At 44.1% G+C, this 25,408-nt stretch overlaps 1 protein-coding gene across 6 annotated transcripts in view; it reads left to right on the top strand.

Moving 5' to 3' along the window:
* Cfap61 (cilia and flagella associated protein 61) overlaps nucleotides 1-25,408 on the top strand; it is a 278,785-nt gene that overhangs the window by 90,654 nt on the left and 162,723 nt on the right. For all 6 annotated transcript variants that reach the window (XM_021156893.3, XM_085833584.1, XM_021156892.3 and 3 more), the window contains 4 exons: nucleotides 9,323-9,449; nucleotides 11,005-11,082; nucleotides 16,478-16,684; nucleotides 19,439-19,573. In XM_021156893.3, coding sequence (XP_021012552.1) covers nucleotides 9,323-9,449; nucleotides 11,005-11,082; nucleotides 16,478-16,684; nucleotides 19,439-19,573 — 547 coding nt within the window. The remainder of the gene's footprint in view (nucleotides 1-9,322; nucleotides 9,450-11,004; nucleotides 11,083-16,477; nucleotides 16,685-19,438; nucleotides 19,574-25,408) is intronic.

The following is a 25,408-nucleotide window of genomic DNA, read 5'->3' as shown; positions in this document are numbered from 1 at the left end:
ACCCCCTGATCTCTTCACTCACTGTAATTTTCACCTTTTCTAGAAAAGTAGTTAGAATCCTTGTCAACTTGGCTTCTCTTCCTTGGTCATAATGCATTGAACCTCCATGTCATTTCATGACTTGGTGACTCATTTATCTTGGCACCAAATAAGATCCCATCTTCTAGACACACTACAATTTATTTGTCTGTTCACCTACTAAGGAACATCTTGGCTATTTCAAAGTTTAGATCATCGTGAACAAAGATGCTACCGCATTCACATGCAAGGTTTTGTGTGGACTAAAGTTTTCCGCCTATTTGGCCAAAGAGAGTGGAGAGAGTGCCAGTAGCTATGGTTACAGTGTAGTTTACTTTTATACACAACTCTCAAAAAGTGGCCTTTTGCAACACCACCAGCAACTGCTTTATGCCCTGCCAACCTCTACTGTTCTAGGTGGTTTGGATTTGGACATTGTAGCAGCTCCCTTGTAACTCCTTTGGTGCTGCGTGCTCAGTTCCTTAGTGATGGGTGCCACTGAGTGGTTTTGTGCTAATGTGTTTCAAATGCTTACCCTTCGCTAGGGGACCTCTCTGGTGAGATTTTTATTCAGCTCTTTTCTTCCTTCCTTTTACTCATGTTGCTTAGTTCAGTTTGATTTAAAACAAATCAAACTGTTATTTCTGTAATAGAAAACTTGAATTTGGTTATCCAACTATCAGTTAAAGTTCAAAGTTTACACTAACTATATGAACATTTTCACTTAGAAATAAAATAAAGGCCAATTCAGGAAGCGCTTCTGCCTTTGATTGACTCTGTACACAGGAGGTCTAGAGACAGGTGGGACTTCAAAGTTTGTATTTTGAAGACCATTTGTTTCTTTCCTTTCTTTTGTGGTGGCCTCTCCTGTGCCTGCTCCATCAAGAACTGGCTCTTATGGCCTTGGCATGACGTTACATTTGGGACTGACATCCATATAGTACCACAGCCGGAAGGTACTTGTCAATAATGTGCCTTCTTTCCCAGAGGCTTGCTCCACTGTGGAGCTCCTCATTTATCTAATAGAATACGTAACATCAACTGTGCTCATGTGCCAGTTCATGTTCCAGGGGAAACATAAGTGACCAACACAGACAGAAGTCCCAGCTCCCATGGGGTCTGCATTCTAGATAGAGGAGGAAGATGCCAATAAAGGAAAGAGATGAACTAGATCATTGTAGAGAGGCACGGGGAAGGGTACAGCAGGTGGTTAAGAGCTGAGTAGGAGGGAACTTGCATCTCCACAAGGTGTACGGGAGAGGTGGCCTCAAGCAAAGCTTGGCAGAAGAACGGAGGGGGCTGCATGGGCATGGCAAGGGCATTCGTCCCTGACAGGTTCTTTTTTTTTTATACTATGGTTTTTAAATATATAACATCCTTCTAGTTTCTGCTTCACTTCTCGTGACATTGGGATGGATGGCTCCTGCTTTTATGTTGGGGTTACTTTAAATTTCATGACCTCATGTTCTGGTCCCCTACCTAATTTCCTTCTTCTTCCCTTGGGAAATTATATTTGTGTCTGTCATCTGCCCTCTGGCCATGCTGGTGAGCACAGAGACAGATAACTCATCTGATTGTTAGTGAGGGCTACCTCTTCTGTCAACAGATCTCTCTCTCTCTCTCTCTCTCTCTCTCTCTCTCTCTCTCTCTCTCTCTCTCTCTCTCTCTCCTCTCTCTCTCTCTCCTCTCTCTCCTCTCTCTCTTGTAGAAACTACTGGGGTCTTTAAAGGAGAACATTTCATTTGTGTATTAATCGCTAAGATGTTCCCAAAGGTAGCATTGGGTTTGAAGTCAGCTAACAGATTGCTTTCCCACGTTCCCTAACTTGCCCATTCTTCTTGGTCTCTCTTCTTGTTCAGTCATTAATGGAAGGCACATTTAGTGGAACTGGTAGCTCCTTCCCTCTTGCTATCCTCCCAAGCCGCACCTTTCTGAAATTTGACATTTTTCCTTTGTAGGAAGACATGTCAGTCTTACTCATCCAACTAATATTTACTGTGTTAGAAATATTTAACTTCTTGGCTAGGTCACACAGCCCTTGTCAACATTACTCAGGAAATAAAGATGGGCTTCGCTAGTCAGCCTCTGAGTGATCTTGCCTTTAATATATTTGTTTGATTTGCTTTTGTGAGTGGCTCACACACACACTTTGTTACCATTTTCTCCCCCTCTATGATGTCACTGTCTTACTCATTTCAGGCTCATCAGGCTCATGTTGCCACAACCAGTCTGTGGTGAGATCAAATCTGTCCTTAGTTCCTTAGGCCCTCAGTGGGCCTCTCTGAACAGAATGCAATAGAAACTTCATTCTTCGAGGCCATGGTTTTGTCCAGGGCAAGGTTGCCTTCTCGATTGTGTTTGGTTCACACTAGACCTGATGGGTAGATTGTGTGATGACTACGCTTGCCATACGTTCTTTTTTCTAGCTTTATGTCCCTTGGCTGGCGTCAAAATTGTCTAGTTTTCTGTGAGACAGTATCAGGAAAGATACACAAATGTGTGGTTTCTAAAAGCATCGGGTTTATAGAGACACGTGGCAAGTTTTTCCTCTTACTTTTCACATGTCATTTGTTATTTTATTATGTGTGCAATCCAACGGAACACCACAAATTCTGACCTTGAAGCCCAGACCCAGTGGGCATTTTGTTGTTGTTGTTTTTCTGTTTGTTTTGCTTTTTTAGGAAATGAATAAAACATCTTGTGGTTAAGTAGATTGCCAAAACTGAAAAAATTATAAGGTCCAAGGAGAGCCAGTAGGCAATGGCTTCATCCTTTCTTCACCGGCTCTGAGAGTTCACACATTGAAGGAGAGAAATGGTGGGAAGGACTAGAAAGCAGGATTTCTCCAGAGAATGTGCCCGCTGAGAGCCCTGTGCCTAGGCAAGGAAAAGGGACAGCTAATCTCCCACTTTGGTTTAGGGTGCCTTAAGAATTGTGCTTGAGCCAGGTGGTGGTGGCACACGCCTTTAATCCCAGCACTTGGACGGCAGAGGCAGAGGCAGGCAGATTTCTGAGTTCGAGGCCAGCCTGGTCTACAGTGTGAGTTCCAGGACAGCCAGGGCTACACAGAGAAACCCTGTCTTGAAAAAAACAAAACAAAACAAAAGAATTGTGCTTGAGTCTGTAAGAAAAGATTAGCTGGGTCATTATGGTCACCAAGTGTACATTTGCTTCTAGGAAGGCTGTGCATGGCAGAAACAGAAGGGAACAGAGCCACTGGAGTGTTCTCTTTCTGACTTATACCCAGCAGGACTGATAGACTAGGCCTTCAGTGGTGACTGTAACAAGAGAAGGTTAGAAACTTCTAGGAGCATGTAGGGGGGAGAGGAAGGTAGTCTGGTATTCAGAAACATTCACTGAGCCACTACCATCTGCAGCCCTGCCATGCCCCAAGGCGATGTGCAGATATGAGAGCGAATTTTGTGTTTTTAAATATTTATCAATAGAATCAGAGTTTGTTTTATACAGTCTTAGTATGTTTTTTTTTACAATGAATATTTTTACTCTTTATGATTTACCTAAGGATATGGCACGAAGTAAAGATAGCTGCTTGGTAACTGGACAGCACCTGCTGTCTCCATTTGGAGAATGTATATGATACATCATATATATCATGATTGCACATATCTATATAAACAAAGCATACTCCCCCTCCCTTTACTTCCTTTCTACCTTTCCCCCCAAGCATTTATAAGAGTTCTTTCAAAATAGCCTGATTTTCCTTGGGGCTTTCTATAGCTAAAACATAAAGACCATCATATTTCATGGTCCATGCACTATAAACTTTTAAGGGACTTTTGGTCTATTTCTCCGACTGTGGTTCTGGAATCAAAGTGTGGCTCCAATGGGAGCAGGAATCATGAGCCAACTTTTTCCCCCCAGTGGGGTCCCAGCACCTGGCCACCCTGGGGACACTCCAGATGTTTCAGAACCGTTTGTGACTAGGGTGAATGAATGACCCATTCTTAGTAATGTCAGTTTAACAATTGAGTTTTAGGCAAATACATTTTAATTGGGAGGTTAGTCAATTTTCTTTTCTTTTCTTTTCTTTTCTTTTCTTTTCTTTTCTTTTCCTTTCCTTTCTTTTCTTTTCTTTTTTTATTCTTTAATCTTTTTTCCCAGTCCAGTTGTTATCCCCCTCCCAGTTCACTCTCTGACTATTCCTTATCCCATACTTCCTCCCCCACATCCAAGAAAGTGTGTCCCCACCCCATCCCACCCCACCCCACCCCACCCCTCCAGGCCTCCCCACTCCCTGGGGCCTCAAGCATCTTGAGGTTTAGATGCATCTTCTCTTACTGGGGCCAGACCCGGCAGTCCTCTGCTGTGTATGTGTTGGGGGCCTCCTATCAACTGGTGTATGCTGTCTGTCTGTTTGGTGGCTCGGTGTCTGGGAGATCTCAGGGGGTGCAGATTATATGAGACTGCTGGTCCTCCTACAGGGTTGTCCTCCTCAGCTTCTTCCAGTTTTTCCCTAATTCAACCACAGGGGTCATCAGCTTCTGTCCATTGGTTGAGTGTTAGTATCTATATCTGAATCTTTCAGCTGCTTGTTGGAATTCTCAGAGGGCAGCCATGCTAGGCTTCTGTCTGTAAGCACATGATAGCATCAGTAGTAGTGTCAGGCTTTGGAGCCTCCCCTTGAGCTGGATCCCAATGTGGACCTCCTTTTCCTCAGGCTCTTCTCCATTTTTGTCCCTCCAGATCCTTCTAAATGCTCCTGTCAGTTTTGTCCAGAGCAATGAGGATGTGTACCCATGCCACATTTGTCTTTCCTTACTGCAGGTCCTCTTATCCCATCCCAGTTAAAGCCAAAACAAATAGTCCAGCTGCTGTTGCTAGAACCAGAGGCAGAAGTAACAAGGAGTCCCCTGTGCACTAAATCCATCTCTGCTTATTGTTTTGCTTTGAGATAGGTTCTCATTACTAGCCTATGCTGGCCTGGAACTCTCGAGCTTAATTTCAGCCTCCTGAATAAAGGTGTGTACAAGTACTGTGTAACCCTCTCCCTCCCCTCCTCTTCCTCTCCTTAATCTTCTTCCCCTTCTCCCCTCTTCTCTTCTCTTCTGCCTCCTCCTCCTCCTCCTCTTTTTTTTTTTTTCCTGAGTTAATGACTTGTGTAAAACAGCTCTCAGGGACTGGGGAAACAGCGGTCAATAAAGTGCTCCTTAGGTAAGCCCAAGAACCTGGGTTAAATCCACAGAACCCAAGTAAAATGACCCCAGTACCCAGTACCAGGGAGGCAGAGAGAGCTGGATCCGGAGGCTTATAAAAGTCAACCAGATTAGCCTAATCCATGCGCTCCATGACAGTGAGAGACCCAGCCAGTCTGGAAGGAGGTCCATGGGGCCTGAGAATAACACCCAAGAATACTGTTTGGCCTCAGCATATGCTTGAACATGCATCTGTTACCCTCCCCACACACGGGGCGGGGGGAGGGGGAGGGAGGGAGCCCTCAGAGACATACGGAATAGCTCCATTCACAAAAAATACACTGAGTATATTTGTAATTTTAATTTTTCTAATAGGTACATTAATGTAAAAACTTAAGCCAGGTAGAACTAAATCTCACTTGAACTAGCACATCCACACTCAACTGGCAGTTACACACCTGTGAAATCCCAGTAGCCATGTTTCAAGTCTCCTGTTGGACAGGGTAGCGTTAAGTGGCAGGTTCTATTGCCCATTCCCCCTCATGCTGAAGTTCTAAGAACGTAGGAAGATTCTCAAATGTTCCTCTTTGCTGAATATAAATAAAAGATACATGAGCTTTGTGATATAATCCTAAATTGCTGTGTCACCTGGTTAGATTTCTGTGACCAGAGGAGACAAATGATGCTTGTGTTTTGTGACACTTAGGAAAAAACAGTTCCAAGTCCCATCAGGCGCTTATTCTGTATCACTGTAGGCTAGGAGAAACCCTGGCTTCCAAAGTAGACCATGCTGTGGTCTGAGCTCTGAGCTTGGGGAAGGTATTTGTGCTGGCCAGTTTTATGTCAACTCGACACAAGATAGAGTCATCAGAGAGAGTGGAGCATCAATGGAGAAAATGCCTCTGTAAGATCAGGCTGCTGGCAAGCCTGTATAGAGCCCAGTCCAGGGTGGGTGGTGCCACCTTACACTGGTGGTCCTGGTCTCTTATAAGAAAGAAGGCTGCATAAGCCATAAAGAACAAGGCATGAACCAGCACTCCTCCATGGCTGCTGCATCAGCTCCTATCTGCAGGTTCTTGCCCTGCTTAAGGTCTTGTCCTGACTTCTTTCAATGATGAACAGTGATGTGGAAGCCCAAGCCGAATAAAACCTTCCTTCTTGGAGTTGCTTTTGGTCATGGTGTTTCATCACATAAGTAGAAACTCTAAGTAAGACAGCATCCATATTCACTTACCTTCCCAGATCCCAGTACACGCATAATAACTCAATTATTGTAGCACTTATCATACACAAAAAGACATGTCATACGTATGCAAAGCTTGGGCAGTTTGCACACAGGCTACATAATTCATTCCCTTGACAGTGTCTGTCCATTGGGAGCTGCTCTTGCCATGGGGCTGTAGCAAAGACAGGAACTTTGCCTTTGACGTTTCATTTTGACATGGATGATACACAGCAAATAGAATTGGTACACAAAACCAACAGAAGGGAGGAAGTGCCTGGAGATGAATAGGGCAGGGGGTGCGAGGGATCATAGTCAGGTGGTATAGCTTATTCAGTGAAGTTTGTGTGCACCATCGGTACCCAGGTAGGTCTAGAGAGTCCCTGGGTTTGGGAGGTGAATGTGTCGGGTGAGAGATGGAGAGGGTACACACTGACTGAGTTTGGGGGGACTAAGATGGGGTCTGAAAGGTAACACAGGGGAAGAATGAAGCCCATAATGTGGGGCTAGGCTGGAAATAAAAGATCCAGAGGGACTGTGAAGAAAAGGCACAGGAGAGGAGACGGTGTTACAGAGTCTTTGCTTGTGACTCAGGGCAGTGGGAGAGAGAACCGAAGTTCTTACCAAGGGCCAGCAGATAGCGAGCAGGTGAAAAATCACATCCTGATTTTCACAAAGCTGTACTTGAAGTGGAGCATCTCCTTCCCTTGTGCAAGTAGGCAACAGCCCACACGAGTGTCAGCAGCCCCCTCCCGCTGCTTCCTCCCCATTTTTCCTGCAAAGCTGCAGGCTTTAGATATCCGTGGTTGTCACTCATTACTTATGCACATCAATACACAAAATTGTGGCAGTCAGCGGACCACTGCTTAATCACATCTCTTTAACATCACCCATTGTGATTCTCCGCCTCTTGTTTTATACACTGGTAAACAGAGAAGGGCCTTGTGCATGGAAGGTGGTGGACTCCCCCTTACTGGGAGAGTCACGTGAGCATGGAGACATATGGGGCTGCTGTTGTAACCTCACAGCCATGGAGTAGTGCTAGCCAAGGTGAGCAATGGAGATTGCAGGGTGTGATTGGATTAAGGTGTATTTTGAAGGCACAGCCCATCTGATGTTTGGCTGAGATGAAAGGGGTGTGCAAGAACAAGAGGAAGCAGGTGGTTTGTGCCTGAGCTGCTGGAGTGTGGAGCTGCCGTCCATTCCGATGGGCAAGGGGGTCCTGATGCCAAGTTTGTTCATGGTGGGGCAGCAGCATCCTTCAGAATAAGCTTGTCCAAATGTTGAACAGTTATCATATCGATTTCTATCAAGTTTCACTTAACCTGAAACTGCATCCGTAGATGCCTAGTGACTTGGCGGTGTTCTTTGTGATGAGATCTTACTTTATCAAATAAAGCTTCTTTCTTCTCACAGCGACTTCAGCTGTCAACTTTGATAATTAACCACATCAGTTTGTTTGGCTGTCAGGTGCCATTGCCATTCCTGATTTCTCCTTTTCAGCGTTCTCTGATGTTTTATGCATGTATGCATATAGGCCACATAACACATATAATAATGGCTCATTGAGATGTAATATAATGTAATATTCCCACTAAATCGTATAATTCAGTGGTTCTTAATATATATATGTATGTACATATATATATGATGATGTACATTCATCAAAAACATTTCTTGTCACCTCTGAGCCAACCCATGGCCATTGACTAGTCACCTCTGATTACCTTGTCTCCACAGCTGAACAGTTTCCTTTCTATCTCTATAAATTTGCCCACAAAATTATAGACACAAAATTACAGACACAAAATTACAGATGAAACTTCTTTTAAAATGAAGATTAATTGTTGCTGTCTTCAGACACACCAGAAGAAGGCATCCGGTCCCATTATAGATGGTGTGGGACACCATGTAGTTGCTGGGAATTGAACTCAGGACCTCTGAAAGAGCAGTCAGTGCTCTTAACCGTTGAGCCATCTCTCCAGCCCCAGATGAAACCTGTAAGAGTTCTAAAATGGTGAATTAAACGCTAACGGTGAGGCCTTTGACAACACACAGCTCTGGGCTGCTTTATAGGGAGCATGCACACGAGGCCAACCCCAGTGACTTAATTTCTCATTGTAAACATTTGTAAAATTTTGGGAGTGGTTGTAAGAACCAGAGGACCAGAAAGCCTGCTGTGAGTACATGTTTTCTAGAGATGACAGGCATGCCACATCCATGGACCTCAACCATATGGCTGCTGAAACAAGACCTGAACAGTGACAAAACCGATGGCCAGGCTACTGTGGAAGGGGGCGATCACAGGGGGTCTCACCTCTAGACAAAGAACTACAGGTGACTAACCATGGCTGAGAAGAGAGGATTAGCCTCTCCCACGGATGAGCCCCCTGATTGGTTATCCAATCTCAAGTGGTCATCCCTGAAATGATACACACACAAACAACACTGAATGGACTCAGCACGCTATATGCCTACATCAGTGCATTTATACATATGTGTAATAACAACAAAGAAGAGGTCACTGATTTGAGAGGGAGCAAGTATGTATATGCGTAGAGGCAGATAGGGTGGTGGGGGAAAGGAAATGGGGGAATGATAATGATCACATTTTAAAGTTTAAAAATGTGGGAGACGGATTTTAGCATACAGAGGTACACGATGGGAAGTAAAGTGTGTGGAGCATTTTAAATTATATGCATTAAATTGTATGTATTTAGATTAGAGATACTTACATGTAACTTTGTGTTATGATTGTTTTGTCCTACCTGTGACTTTTATCATATTCTTTGTTCTTTTTTTTTATATATTTTCTAGGATCTTTAGAATGAAGTGAGTTATTTTATAACCAGTTGCCAGATATCATCTTTTCCAAGTATGATATTAGTTTATTACTGTAACCAAGAAACCTATTTCTATTCTTGACCAGGTCCATTACGATAAGATTAGCCAAGTTTCTGGATACTGCTGGTGTTGAAAAGCTTGTCAGCACCCTCCTGCTGAGCACAAAGATACTGGATGATTTCGCCCAGTACAACGAGGCTGGCAGAGACCCTGTAAGTACCGATAGCCCCTGCCGGAGCTTCCTTTTCATGGTCGCAAGGGACCATCATGATGCACAAAGATTCAGCCATGGAGCCTCATTGAACACCCTTGGAGAATCTGTGGGGATGAGGGGTGGAACAGCCGAGGTAAGGTGAGAAGTTGGCACATCTGACTATCATCGTGGAAGGATAGTTTAGGAATCCAAAGTATCTGATGTCCACCCCAGTAGCAGTGAGTACCAGCCTTAGGTTAACAGAGCTCCATTTTAGTTGTTAGGTGGTGAACCTAGTCAGGACCTTCTGTTGAGCTGGCTTGAGGTTTCAAGGACTAGATAAAAGGATGATCCTCTGCGGTCAACGTTTGGTCTTCTCTAGCATAATAACCTAAATATGAGCTGTGGGAAATATCAGGCCAGTGTCAGTCCACAAGCTAACAGAGGCTGGTGTCAGTTTACATGCTAATACTGAGGCCTTAAGGACGTTGCCATTTGACTTGGCCAGCTGTGCAGTTAGCCAAGAGGTTGGAGGAACTATAACTTCTCTAATACGCTTTACTTTGAAACATTTTTTAAAATCAAAACTATGACCAAGAAACAGTTTAGTATGTTTTGCAATTCACGGTAGTAAATTATAATTTACTACTATGTAAGTAGGGTTTGCCATTTTAAAGAGACAGGCCCCCGCTGGTCCCTGGTTCCTCACACCTCCATTCAGAAACTCTCCCAGGTTAATATACCTTTGCTTCCAAATTCAAAACTAGTCCTACCTACTCCGAAGCTTTCAGTAAGAGAAGCCATCCCAGTCTTCTTTCCTGCTATAGAGTTCCTCTTCTCAGCAATATGTTTGTGAGATTTGTCTGTATTATGACAGAATCATTTCACCACATGAATATATCAACTATCTCTTCATTCTGCTGCTGAGGTCATTTGGAGAAATAGGGAATAATGGCTTTTTAAAAAGAAAATAAAACAAATCTTTTCAAGTTAATATTAAGTCACCAGGGAGACACCAGACACCTACCAAGATGACACCAGGAAGGTGTACTATTATCAGAGTATAAAATTAAAATAAACTTCCTCCATCACGCCCATCATGCTTTGGCCTTTCTCAGTTTCTTATCTTGGTAGCCTCTTCCCTTCTGGCCCCTCAGTGTGATCTCAGGTTCTCCCTTCTAAGGTCGATCTAATGAACTTGAAAGAGTGTTCTCTAAGACAAAAATTTTAGTGAGGGGGCTGGAGACTTGTTGCTCTTCAAGAGGACTGGGCTCAGTTCCCAGCATCCACATGGTGGCTCCCAACCATCTGTAGCTCCAGTTCCCGAACACCCAATAGCCTCTTCTCACCTCCACAGGCACCAGGCGTGCAAGCATAAGTATAGTCATAACATTCACACAAATAAAACGAGTTACACAAATCTAAGGCTATTAAACATTTGAGCAAGTGTTGATTCTGTTAACTGTGGTTACTGCAGCCACGGCTGGCGAGTTCACAGCACTAGCGACTGATTTCAGAGACCTCCATAGCGATGCTTTCCGGGGTCTTATTGAAACTCACTCTTACGTTTGCAGGATGGAACAGCACTGCAGGTGTTCGTAGCGGAAGTTGCAGATCAAATAGTTGGCATTGCAGTGATCAGAAAAGAAATGGTAAGTTCTGAAGCCGCCATTAACTTGCTTTGTTGTAACTTTTTAAATCACGAACCAGCCAGCACGTTGTGCCTCTTTGAAGCATTATTGCTATTACTTAACAGGAATGAATCTTTCCCTGAAATACATGGTGGTCACCAACATGTCTTCCCCTTGGCACCTTTTCATATCTCTCTCTCTCTCTCTCTCTCTCTCTCTCTCTCTCTCTCTCTCTCTCAAGTTTAAAGATGTTTGGAATTTCTGGGCGTAGTGGCACATGCGTATAATCCAAGCACTTGGGAAGCAGCAGAAGGAGGTGGACCTCTGAGTTCAAGGCTAGCCTAGTCTACATAGTGATTTTAGGATAGCCAGAGCTACATAGTGATACTCTGTCATCAAAAAACAAACAGAACAAAAATGTGTGCGTGCGTACGCGCGCGCACACACACACACACACACAAACACACACACATTATCTATGACCATCACATAATAATAATGATAATCAGTCCCACTGCTGTCTCCAAAGGATTACTGCTACAACTATAGGCTAGCCTTGTATTTGCTATCTTGTGATGTAATCAAATGTGATCTTGAACTCTTGGTCCTCTGGCCTTCAACTCCCAAGTGCTGGGATTACAGGTCTTTCACCATGACCAGCATTCATTTGCCTCATTTTTTTTTTTTTTGAAATTTTCTTGGACATGTCTCCCTTTGGGTAAAGTTTCTAATACTTACCATGAAATATCTATGCCTGTGTGGATTTTATAAAATTGATTTTCCTCTCAGCAATCTAGCTTTCTGTGTTGTCAGGTTCTTTGACAATTCTCTTTTCATGGATGCTTTTGGGTCAGTGGTACCATCAGAAGACAATTTAAATGTGTCCCCTTGAGATCCATGCTTGGAAGTGCTTCCCAGTATGACTGCGTTAAGTGGTGGGAAGTCGGTGGGTCATTGGGGTACAGCGAGATCCCAGTGAGTTACAGAAAAGTGAATTGTTATAGAAAGCCCCTTCTCTCCTTTCCCATCTTATGCAACTCTCTCTCTCTCTCTCTCTCTCTCTCTCTCTCTCTCTCTCTCTCTCTCTCTCTCTCTCTTTCTCTCTCTTACATATATTTTTTGCCATCATGCACTAGGACTAGAGTCCAGACCAACATGGTGCACTTCCAGTCTCCAAAACACTGGACTAAATAAACCTCTTTATGTATGTATGTACATATGTATGCATGTACATATGTATGTATGCACACACATACACACACACACATGAAATATACTGAACCTTGGATAGTTTTTTTTCCTATTTTAAATAGTAGTGGAAATGAATTAATGCAGTTGGACACTTAAGTGCCCCGCAAGCCTACTGGCTACCTTCCTCCCTTTTACTTGGTTCCTATGAGCTCGACTGAACTGACAGCAATGCATGCCTTTGCCCTTTGGCCTTCTGTTGGGTTTGACCAAAGAGAGGCCTTGACAGGAAGAGGGAGGACAGTGAGGCCATGGTGTCTACATCAGGCTGGGACCATACTGAGCCCACCGGCCTTGTCTCCGGGATGCTCTCTTTGTGGATTCCTGTGACCAGTCTTCCACCTACTCCACCCACTGAAGCCACTAATAGCTTTCAGTTGCTCTCTCACCGTCCCTGCTAATTTCCCCACACCTTCCCGTCTCTGTAAATACTCCCTTTGTTGAGCCTACCTCCAATTATCTTAATTTGAACATACCATCTGTCTCCTGCTGTCACCCTTTCCCAATATACTCTAGGACATTTATGATTTTTTTCTGTGTAGTTTGTAATTTTTTTCTTTATAATGTACATACATACCTCTTGTTGTACCTTGTAAATGTTTATTTTAGAATATAGGAATACCACGGATTTTTGTATTTTGATCTTGTATCCAATTAGCCTTCTAAAGTCTCCTTTTCACTCTGAGAATTCAAAAATTGATCATCCCCCAGGCCCCAGGCACAATATCAATTTCAAGCCATTCCATTGCTGAGAGCAGTTAGAGGCCATGATCAGACTGAAAGGAAAGAGGTGTGTACTGTGCCTGTCAGAGACGGAGCTGGGGGGATTTTGTAGAAAGTCACTGTGGTGGCTGTTCTGCTTCTGTCACTCTCCCCATCTCCCGAAGCCTAATGCCAACCTCACACTTGCCATGGAGTCAAGCATGGACTTGAACTCCCCACCCAAGTGCTGAGATTACAGCCATGACCGCTATGCCTGGCTTTGTGTCTGATTTTTTTCTTTTGTTTTGTTTTCTTTTCTTTTTTCAATGTTACTGCATGAATAGGGCAACGTTAGATGGCATTGCTAATGAAGACTACTTTTTTAGTTGTCTAGATTGTAATGGTATAATTCAATATTTTTCTTCATTTAACACGTTTGCAGGTGTCAAGGAGATACCAAGTTAAGGAAGTCTTCTACTTTTTTGATTACTGATGTTTTCTTTGATGAATAGGTATTAAAATTTTCTTGATGGGCTTTGGACTTTCCGGGGATGTCTATAAGGGCTTATTCATTTGTTTTTCTGTGCATTTGTTTCTCTGATTGATTCAGTGTGTCCGAGTTGCTACTTTTGGACGATGGCTTATCTGAGTCTACCCATCTTGTCTTCATATTAGATACCCATTTGTTAGTGTATAAAATTCTCCAGGTATTTACCTTCAGAATGCTTGTGTGCACTGTCACTGTCCAGCATATTCAGTGTCACTGATTAAATGTAGCTAGAGGAAAAACTCATCCCTAATCCTCTGCGAACACAAGTGGATTGGTTTGGTCTTTCTTGAGTCTTTTTGAGAGTTTGTGTCCATTTGTTTTGCTTCTGGAGAGGTGTTTTGGTTTGGTATTGGAGGGTTGCTTGCTGTTTGCTCGCCATGGAAATCCTGAGTACTTACTTTTTGCCTCTGGGGGAAGCATTCTTCTACCAATCGTTTCCTGCCTTCCATTTTCTTCAGTCTCTTAGGTGGGTTTGGGATCTTTTAAATCGATCCTTCAGTGCTTCTTGCTAGTACGAATGACAGGCAGGCCAACTGATCAGTGTACTTATTGCTCATCACCTGGAGCTATTTCCTTAACATTAGTTCTCTGAATCTCTGATTTAGTCTCTGACCAGGATTTTAAGGCTATCCAGGTCTTCATTGAAACCTATATCTCAGAGTCCCTAGATTTAACTTCCAAGTCTTCCCCTTGTTCACATACAGTTTGTTCTGTATATCCAATTACATTATCAGCAAGATTTCTCTTGGGAACCTGTGGTAGCATTATATTGAGTTTTAAAAATTCTCCCCTGTCCTCCTGATTACCCCTTCCTCACTGTAGCAAGCCGTGCATTTCTCTACTGTAGTTGTCACATTGCTGTCCTCACAAAGCTGTCTGTGTCATGAATGAAAGATTAAATAGCCATGTTGGGTGGCCAGTATGGCTGTAGTTCTCTACTTCCTCCCTGCACTGCTGGCAGGGCTGCCCCCTTGTCCTGTTAGGAGGTGAGCAGCCCTTCTTTGACTTCCTCTTGAATACTTGAATGTAGTAGCAGCAGGCAGGCAGGGACCCCAGTGTGGACCAAGGTGGTAAAGGTTTAACCAAGCCATCGTTTTTCTTTCAAGGTAACACTGCCTTACATTTGGCCTCTTTTCCACCCATTATTCTTTAGAAAATGTTGTCAGGTTTTAAGTCAAGGGATTTGGGAAGAGAATAAAATGATAGCTGTTATGAGCTTGCTGCAGTCTCTGCTCTTGAAACTGTGTTTTTCCACCCATGGGTTTACAGTAGAGTCTTGCAGGTCATATTTGTTAAAATTTAATTTTTCTGCCATCAAGAACAGTCACATTCACTTTGGATTATCCACCTCCCTTCTCTGCTCTCAATAGCATGTACCAGACAGAGACAAAGGAGGCCAGACTGCAGCAGTACACGGCATGCATGAGCCCTGACTCCACCATAGTGAGGGGAGACCAAAGCCCCCTGGAACAGGAGCAGTGTACCCAGGACTCCCCCCTGCATGTGAATACTCGTGAATCCCTTAATTTACCCCCTATTGCATAATGTCCTGCTTGGGCCCTTTCTTGGCAACCTTCTCATGTGCCAACAGGTCCAACTCTGAAATGGGACATTTCTACACTAGTAGGTGATCAGTAACACACCCAGGACACTAGTGAGTCTGTCTACTGACTGGCTCTTGAATAACCTGTGCCCAGTCACTTGTGCTGGCTCACTGGTGTTCCTGGTGCTCGGCAGTCTTCTGGGACTGCTCTGCTCTGCTGCACCTGACCAGGCACCCATGGTGACAGAAACCAAAGGCATAAGGAACAAATCCACTTAGCCATTGTCTTAGGGTTTTATTGCTGTGAAGAGACAACATGACAATGTCAACTCTTATAAAGGAAAACATTTCACTGGGGCTGGCTTACAGTTTCAGAGGTCTAGTCCATTATCATTACGGTGGGGAGCATGGTGGCACGCAGGCAGACGCGGTGCTGGAGAAGGAACTGAGAGTTCTACATCAGGATCAGCAGGCAACAGGAAATGAACTGGCTTGAGCTTTATGAGAAGAACTCAAAGCCCACCCCCTAGTCACAAAACCTCCTTCAACAAAAGCCACTCCCTATGGAGCTATGGAGGCCATCTTCTTTCAAGCCACCACAGCCATCTTCCACAGCTAGATCACCAGAACAAGCACATGCTGTGTGCTTTAAAAGAATTTGTAAGCCAAGAGTGGTGGTGTGCGTCTACCTGTAATTCCAGCAGCAGGAGGCTGACCTTGGATACGTGGTGAGTTCAAGGTGAACCTAAGCTACCTAGGAGACCCTATCTCAATAACCAAGGGCTGCGGAAATAGCTCGGGGGTAGAGGACTTGCCACACATGCTCAAGACTCTCACTTAGTTCAACCCCTAGAAAATAGAATTAAAGAGAAGATGATGAATAATGGAAGCGACAAACATATTTCTCACTATTGCTCTTGAGGCAATTTTTAAAAAGTGTGTGTGTGTGTGTGTGTGTGTGTGTGTGTGTGTGTGTGTTTACTTGCTTGTTGTCCTTGTGGGTGCATATGTATGTGCATGTGTGTGGAAGGACAGCCTCGGATGTTATTTCTTAGGAACAGTTCTCCTAGTTTTCTGAGAAAGGGTCTGCCATTGGCCTGCTATTTTCTGAGAAGCTAGGTAGGCTGGCTAGAGAGCTCTAGGAGTCCTCCTGTCTCCAGCTCCTCAGCCCTGTGACTGAAACACATGCTACCATTCCAGGCTTGTTTGTGTGGGATCTGGGGGAATCAACCCGGGTTCTTATGCTTTTGTGACAAGAACCTTGCCAAGTAAGCCATTCTTAGCCCCACCTTAAGTGACTTTAGAATAGCTGTTTATCTCAACACCCATGCATATAATTTGCTTAAAACATCCTTGCTCTGCCTCTCTTCTAGGATATAGAGTACATACGATCTCATTATAACATTGAGGACTTCATCTACTTCAGCCACCACCAGCAGGATGAACATGGGCGCTTGAACCATTTTGCCCTGAACCCCATTTTCCGACACTACACCAAGTTTTTCCTAAAGGAGATCCTCCGCTTAGGCTATAAGTCATGTCTCTACTATCCTGTGTACTCACAGACCCGGGAAGGCAAGGTGAGAGGCTGGCACATGGACGTTCATGGTGGCATCCTTTGTGAACTGCATCTTATTTGTTCTGATGACTTGCTGTAGTGTGCACCCAAGTCTCCACTGGCCATATTCAACTAGGCCATTTGCTTCACTGTGGTGAACGGCCAAGAGGTTTCTGGTTTCTGAAATGACCAGAAACAATGTAATTAGATGAATTTGCTGGTTTTTTTTTTCCATATTGACAAAATGGCAACTGAAAACTGAAGGAAAAAAATCACTGTAAGACACAGGAACAGCACATCGTTTCTCACAGTGCAGAGCCAAAATGATCCCATCATGTCCCTTGAAACAAAGTAGCCCCTAGAAATGAGTAGAGTTCCATCCTATAAAACTGGTGTGCTGTACACCGCATCCCAAATAAAATGTATGACCATTTCCATAAAAAGAATGGATGGAAGGTGGAGATGCACAGCTCTGATGGAACTCTGCCATAGGGAACACCTACATAGTCCACCTTATACTTGGTATGCTTCCGTAGAGTGATGCGGTCATAGATACCCAGTGTGCCCCAGATGTTCATCTCAGCTCCACATCCTCCTCTACCCTGCTTTTGAGGGTGCATTTGCCATGCAGGCTGTGGGTCCTCCTTTTCTTTCACACGCTGTATCCTCAGGAGCCACTGATGCATGTAGGGAGACACCTTCACCTACTGTCTCCTGATTGTTCCCAAGTAAGTCTATTCAAGCCAGGTTCCTGGGGGGGGGGAGGGGTCTGAAAGCTCGTCCCACGGTCAATGACATTGGTCCTCTTGGTCTGTCCTCTACCAGGCTGAGTAGACGTTGTCCCTTCAGGTTCTGGTCATGGCCTCCAGCCTTCCTATGATCTGCTGAGATCCCTTGACACTGTCAGGTTTTCTTGATGTCCATGAGGGCCTAAGTGGAATTTTTCAGGTGCGCTTACATATCAAAGTATTTCTTAGTGCATTGGCACCCACCCCTGTAATGACTGTGCCTGGGTATCATCCTGGAGGGATGCCTGTGGGAAAGAAGGAAGGGCAGTGTGGAAATTGTACGGGCAAACCATGGACCCAAACAATTTCCTTCACTTTATACTTGACTGCATAGCAACTGTGTGACCTTCCAGGTGTGATATTAAATTCTTAGTTTCTATTTACCATGCTGCCGGTATATGCCCGGTTGGAACAAAGTCCATTTGCATCTGTAGTAAAGACATTTTGGACATTGCACCTGTGTCTCCTTACCAAACTGCTGTAAGGCACCGGAAACACATTTGGAAACATGTCTCCTTAGTCACACTGCTGGTTGATTTACTCATGCTCATTGTAAAACAAGAGTAAGAAGCTGTCCCAAGTTATTTGAGTCAGAATTCCCAAATTCTGCTCCAAGTCCTCTAGCAATAAAATTGATCTGCCTGTATCTCACTGTAGTGTGGGCCTCTCCTAATCTGGTGAGAGGACCTGCATCAGGACATAGACCAGAAGTTCTCAGCTTGTGACTCCCCCTGGGGCTCAAATATCAGATACCCTGCATATACATATTTACATTTATGAGTCATAACAGTAGCAAAATTACAGTTATAAAGTAGCAATGAGATAACTTTATGGTTGGGGGTCTCCACAACACGAGGAACTGTATTAAAGGGTCACTGCATTAGGAAGGCTGAAAAGCACCGGCATAGACAATCACAGATATAATATATATTATATATACATACACACACAGCACCCTAGGCAGGGTTTCCTGGGCACTGCTGCTCAGTAACATGTGAAGTCAGGGTTATGAGGTGCAGTGGTTAAAGATTCTAGAAAGCATTTCTAGAAGCTCGTAAAATATGTCTGTGGCTACTTATAAAACAGTACATGAATCGTCTGCAAAGCATTATATTTATTAAAATACAGCTAATGTTCTGCTAGACTTCTTTGCTCTCTGACTCTAATTCAACAAATAGATACATCATTGCCAGTTTGGCTTTTCACAGTTTTACCCTTGAGGCTGAAATGATTTCTTGGCCCTGAGGTATTATTATTATTATTATTATTATTATTATTATTATTTCCAAGATTTCATAAATGTCAGCCACCATTCTCTGTCAAGTTTTAAAAACTAGATTAAATGACTGCTTAAAGCATTATTATACAAATTATTTATCATCTATTTCAACAAGCATAAATCCAGTTCACGGTTCAGTCGTTCTACAAATCAAAATCATTCGCCCCTCCTCTCCTGTTCCCCACATCCCAGTTCTTTCACGAGATCCTCATTTTATTTAAAAAAAAAAAAAAAAACCCAAGTAAAGTTACTGGAGTGCTTTCACATCTGGGCGAGGTTGCCCCCTGGATGGCATTTTCATCTCTGTGTGTCAAAGCATCTTGTGCCAAACACACAAAGGTTAACAGGACTCAGATAACACAGCTTAATGGGGTCAAATCAAGCTGATTCATGATCACTGTGGAGAGGAATAGTCTCCTGGGGGAAATACTTGTACTGAAAAATCCCATAAACCAAACCACTTGTTTATCTGTCATTCCCACAGAGATAGTAATGTAATTACCCTCATAATTATCTTCATTAGTGTGAGGCATTATCTGCAATTCATTCCTCTGCTCGAAGAGTATGTTTGTTTATTTGCTGATTTTTTTTCCCCTCCCCTCTCTGACTTGGCCGAGTTAAGAGTTTTGTATTTGTCGAGCAGCACGAAGACATCTGCGCTGTGCCTCTGACATTCTCTCCCCTAAAATAGAGATGGTTGTCTTTTCAGCTCCAGAGCTCTTACTCCCACTCCCTGACATCTGCCCTTCATTACTTGGTTCCCGTGCGACCACGACGACAGATTGTCTATCCTCTGGAAAAGCTTGGCATAAACGCTCCATCAAAGGAGGTCTCCAAGGATCAGGTGGGTAGCAGGGCGGCAGGCAGGGAGGCACGGTGCCAGCTCCCGCGGGCTTGGCAGATGGGGTGGCAGCCCTGTCTTCACCAAGCAGGCTGCTTCTTAATTACAGGGAACCTGGCGCTCATACCCTTACAGGCGGCGCTCTGCAAGGGCTCCCTGCAGCCTTGCCCTCAAGTGCTTATTTCATAGAAAGCCTAAAACAGTAGCCTTATCCTCCTTCAGAGGATACAGCAGGGGCACCTTGTGTGTTGTTGCTGGTCCCTGGACAAATTTGTGGCCTAGAGCCACGCGCACCCCAGCATATTTTTATCTTCCTTCCCCATCCTCCGAAGAAGAATCCTTTCAATTGATCGTTCGCTTTTAAGTCAGTCAGTGGTCTTTTGGTTGTTAGGACAAAGTTGACAGAGAAATGCCGTGTTGGAGATGTTGGGTCTTAAGCTGGTTTTGTTTGTTTGTTTTAAACATGCACACGTAAAAGTGGGAAGTCAAAATGAGCCTTGTTCACCTACCTCGAGGTAGAAAATAATCCTGGGACGCCATTGAGACCAGACAAGAAAAGGGTTGGAATCTGAGTGTAAATGTTTGTGAATGTGAAAGGCAAAGCCATGCTTTGATTGTAATTTAAATGGACAACATAACTGTGTGAACTTGACCAACAGGTAGGCTTCCAATGTTCTGGGTACTTTGAGTTGAAGTTATTATAAAAACAAAATATCTTAGTGGCTAAGATTTGCTCTTCCTGAAAGATAAAAGAGGAACATGAACGTGTGAGCGTTTAAAACATTGAGCTGAGGAGTTGCCCCTCAGAGATGAGGGGCCGCCTCAGCCTTGGCACAGAGGGAGGGTGCAGAAACCATGCTCCCAGCTCAGCCTTACAGGGGCAGGGATGGAGCAGACCCAGCCAAGAGGCCTCCTCTTCAAGTCTGGCCTGATCCTTATATTGGTAAAATAACAAAATTTATACTTATCTCCTAACAATTACAAATTGTTGCTCATTGAAAATGAACAGCAAGTTGTTTGTTTTAACTTTTTTATTATCAAAAGTGACAAGCAGATTCAATTATATAGAAGATAGTTTCCTACCCACCTCCCCAGCCCCCCACGAGTGAGAGACCTTTCCCTTATAGTTTTTTTTTAAATGTTCAATCTTTCCTAGTTTTAACAACATTAATTTCTAGAAAAAAATGAGATTTAAAAAGCATAGACAGACAAAATTCAAGTTCAGTTATGCTACTGTTAGATTTTGCGGACATAGAGTCAGTCTTTCCAGTTGCTTCAGAAGCGTCCATGTGCTTAAGTCTTCATAGATCAATTTAGTTTACACATGGCTTCTTATTCCAAACCTCCCCTGGAGGACCACCAAAATCCCCATCTACTCAGCACCTGGAAGCAATGATGTATTCTTGGACAATTTGGGTCCTATGGGTCAGAGGGGAGGAGCCTCAGGAGGCAGAGGGCGTGGTCTCACCACAGGATGCTTTGCGGCTTGTGAATCAGATCCAGGAAAGGCAAGAGATCCTGACCCTTCTTCTGAAATGCCTTCACATAGACAGGGCTCAGTAAAGGGAAGGTCTTTTGCATAGTGGGGCTCCTGTGACTTCAGTCAGCACTCTCACGGAATGAGTGGGAGTGTTGGAGCTACAGGGGAGGCATTCAGAGTTGTTGCTTGTAACAGGAACACGTTGTTTCAAGCATGCAAGACACCCTGGTCCGTCCTCTGCCCGTAACTTCTGGAACTGGGCCACCCTGAGATGAACTGGAGCTCCAGGTGGAAAGAAAGCCAGAGAAAACATTTCATTTCATTAAAAAGTGATCCTTGCATTACTTCCCAGGTTGGCGGGATTTGAAATCACTGCTTACGTGTAATAACCCTTTCCTGCCCATGTCAGGATGCGTGACTCCTTCTTTGTTTAGAGTCCTGGCCCATGTACAGGCACAATGGAGACAGAGAGTTTAAACCTGGGGGATAGGAAGGAAAGCCCTCATTGGGCTGTTGAGAAAAACAATGGTGTGGGTGTTTGCTTGCTACCTAATGCTGGGGTGTTTATGGTGCTGGGGAATTGCAACTGGTTAAGAATGCTTCTATCATTGCTGACCACATCAAATCTTGACGTGTGGCTTTAGTAAGATTAAGATTTAGCAAGGGATTGGGAAAGTAGGTCAGTGGCATTTAGCCTATACAGTGCCTGCAGTTAGACCATCGGCTTTGCATAAAACAAAGAGGTGTGCAGGTTTCAAGACCAATGGATAATGTCTGGAATAGGGACACAGTCTGGTGGAAGAGCACTTGTGGGAAAGGTTTCTGTTTGATGCCACAAACAAACCACACAGCAGCCACACACTACACTGGAGTAATAATGTTGAAAACGGAAAGGAAAGGATCAGTAACATTGTAACTGACCCCTCACAGAGTGGACCTAGATACTCAAAACAAGGCGCTGATTTATGTGGAAGGCTTTTTTTCTCTCTCTCTTTTAAAAACATTTTAGATGTGTTTAACACTTTAAACAATTGCCTGAGATAAGTTGAGCGTAATAGGATTTTGATTGTTCGGGGAGGAATTTCAATGTATTCCTAGCACCCCTGTGTTCAAGAAGAGCGGACAGAACTCCCGTGGCTGAAGCACGCAGGGCTGATAAGCACCATTTCTCACAGTTCCCAGGTCGCTGCAAGCCTCACATCCCTTGGCCATGTGCATCAGCTTCCACGCATTACTGGTGTCTTTTCTCTCCAGTCACTTGCTTTTCATGCCTTTTATCCTGCTTAGAGCATCTCTGAGTAGCTGTCGGCCCCTCGCTTTCACCTAGGAAGCCAATCTTCAAGGGGACAGATCACCCCAGGCATGAGTAATGGGATAGAATGCCTTTCATCTCCGTGGGTTGCCAATTTGAACCTGGCACAAGACAGCGGTGATTCGGATTCATCACTGTGTGGGAAGGCAGTGTGCGCTCTCCCTCTCCACCGAGTCTACCCTTCCCCACCCTGAGGCCATAGAGCTTCTGCCTTATTTGGGTATGCACCTTCCCAGTGGCTTCTATTAATAGACAGCTCACTCCAGAGCAGATCATAGGAAAGCACCTTAATGCCTTCATCTTCATCACACCTAGAAGTTGGCCCCCAAGAGTCACAATAATATCTCTATAGTTGACCATTAGGAACTCATGGATAAGAGAGAAGGCTTTTCCTGGTCAAGGCCATAATCCACACAATAGGCTTGGAAGATTCTCATCCAGTTTGAATGAGCCATCTTGGCATGTGCATTTATGTTCTGAGCTATTGTCACAAACTTTCATTTAGATGGGTTGCCATAGCTTACCATAGCACTGTAATCCTGAGAAATACTCCAAATTTGCCTGAGTTCGTTGTGCAGACAAACCAATTAAAGATTGGGCAAGTTGCCTTTCTCCTACTTTGGAGGACTGTGGAGAAGGCATTTTTTTTCTTTCCTGTCTGTATCGTAGAGGGATTTCGAGTTGACTTTGTTACTGTCACTGCTCTTGGGAAAGCTGCCAGTATATTTAACAATATATCAAATTTTCTTTTTGTTTTTTGTTTTTTGAGATAGGGTTTCTCTGTGTAGCCCTGGCTGTCCTGGAACTCACTTTGTAGACCAGGCTGGTCTCAAACTCAGAAATCTGCCTGCCTCTGCCTCCCAAGTGCTGGGATTAAAGGTGTGTACCACCACCGCCCGACAATATATCAATTTTTTGTTTAACTGATTCCTTTCATGTATTTGGGTGCTTTGCCTTCATGTGTGTCTGTGTACCATATGCTTGCAGTACCTTCCGAGGCCAGAAGAGAGTGCTGAATCCCTTGGGGCTGGACTTAGAAACAGTTGGGAGCCTACATGTGGGGGGACTGGGGGAATGAACCCAGGTCCTCTGTAAAGCCATCTGCCCAGCCCCTTACTTACAGAATTAATGGCGGTGGATGAGGGAGGGGAAGAATAGTAGGAGCTGGGACTCGCTACGATTGGACCTGTGTCTGTAGAGTTCCTGGAGTGTCTGCGCTTCCTGAGCTTCCTCTTGTGCCGGTTAACAATTATTTATAATGCTAAACTCCAGAAATTCGCCTTGGAATTCACTATGTGTATCATTCACAAGAGCTCTTATGGTCTATTCTAATTATAGTCTTTGTCCTGATTTAGAGTGGTCACAGAATGAAGGTATGCTCTCATCCCCATCTGAGAAATCATGCTTTCAGAGCGTTCAGCTCCGATGTTATTATTATTATTATTATTTTTCCTTCTGGTTGTAATGGCAGTCTGCTGAAATCTGAACTAACTTCTTTAGATGCCTCCATTTCTCTGTGTTTGTTTTCTCCACATCTCCTTTTGTCCTTGTACAAGAAAACAGCAGTGTATCTAACCCCCACCCCCAGAGCTAAGTGTTGGCCCACCCTTTCCTGGTACGTGATCTCAGGAAGATGTCGCTGGCTGGCATTCAGTTACCCTTTGAATTGCCCCTTTTTATCTGGGCTGCTCTTCCCCAGTCCAGCTATAATTACCATCTGATGGACAGTTACTGGATCCTGTTGCACTTGGGCATCTGCTGCCTTGGGAAATTGCATTATTCTCCCAGCACCTGCTAGGTTTTCCCCAGAGTGACTGTTTCCCAGTCCCTTCCTTAAACGTGGTAACTTTCACTGGCAGTAGTCAGACTTCCCTTAGTCATAGTAGTGGTTGAAGTATGTAGTATTTTTTTTAAACAATCAAACAAAGAAACCAACCAACCAACCACCCAGCCAACCAGCCAACCAAAATCCACAGTTTTTTATTATCTCCTGAGGAGATGATTCTAAAATTGTAAACCTGTGGTTTTCAGCACCATCTATGCATTGATCCTTATTAATATCACCACAGTGAAGTTTCCTGGACATGAAACGAACCTACTTTCAGTCACTACAGGGGTCTAGTTGGCTTTTCCAGCCCTGTTCTCAGCCTCTTCCTACACGTTCATGCTACTCGTGGGAAATACATTTCCTTAGAATGGCGGGGAACCCTTTCCTCTGTGAATTGTAGAGAAATTTGTGTAAATTCCTTCATGGGTTCTTTTTTTCTCAAATAATATACCTTCTGTGTCATTTTCCCCAATGCTCTGACACTCCTTACTTAAATATAACATGCTGTGTGTATGCAGGGATCAGAATGGCTTTTAGATCTGAGGTTTGTCCTCATGACTCTCACAAGTCTTTTCCCTCAGACAGTGATGCTGGGCATCCCTCCTGTGGTTACTGTTTGCTGAGATCTGGTTGGCAGTTTCCTGTGAACCCATCTTATGTAACTGTCACACCAGCACTTACTGTTGTGACCATCTTCCTCATAGAGGGGTGTGTGTGTGTGTCAGGTGGGAGTGACTTGTTCAAAGGCTGGTTTATTGACAGATCTTCCCACCAGGCAGCTAATTGCCTAAACTCACTCTTAGCCATGACTTCCAGAGTTTATTAACTAACGTGTAAATCCGACGCCACAGCCATTCTAGGAAACTAGCAAACAGAAAGTAGACAGCTTGGCACTAAACTTTTTTAATCCCTCACATCTTTAACACCAGCCACTTAATCAAAAACGTGACCCACAGACTTGCCAGGACCCCCCACCCCCAACTCTAGCCGGTTTCTGATCTTAGTGTCAATCCCGTACCGGCCTGACTCTGGCTGAGGGGGCTGCAGAGAAGCAGACATCTGGGCCAGGCTGGTGTGCTAGGCCTGTTTTGAGACATCAATGATGGAGGGTGTCTATAATTCTCTCTGTGTTGTATCAGCATGCTGTTACAAGCCTTTCAGAATTGTGGTGGCAGCTGCTATGGAAAGAGGAAAAATATGATCCCATATGGTGGTTAT

This window comes from Mus caroli, unplaced genomic scaffold, assembly GCF_978045245.1.
Source record: "Mus caroli unplaced genomic scaffold, Mus_caroli_1 scaffold_2, whole genome shotgun sequence".
Lineage (NCBI taxonomy): Eukaryota > Metazoa > Chordata > Mammalia > Rodentia > Muridae > Mus > Mus caroli.
Note: the sequence above shows the minus strand (reverse complement) of the source record. Positions and strands in the feature narration are given on the sequence as shown.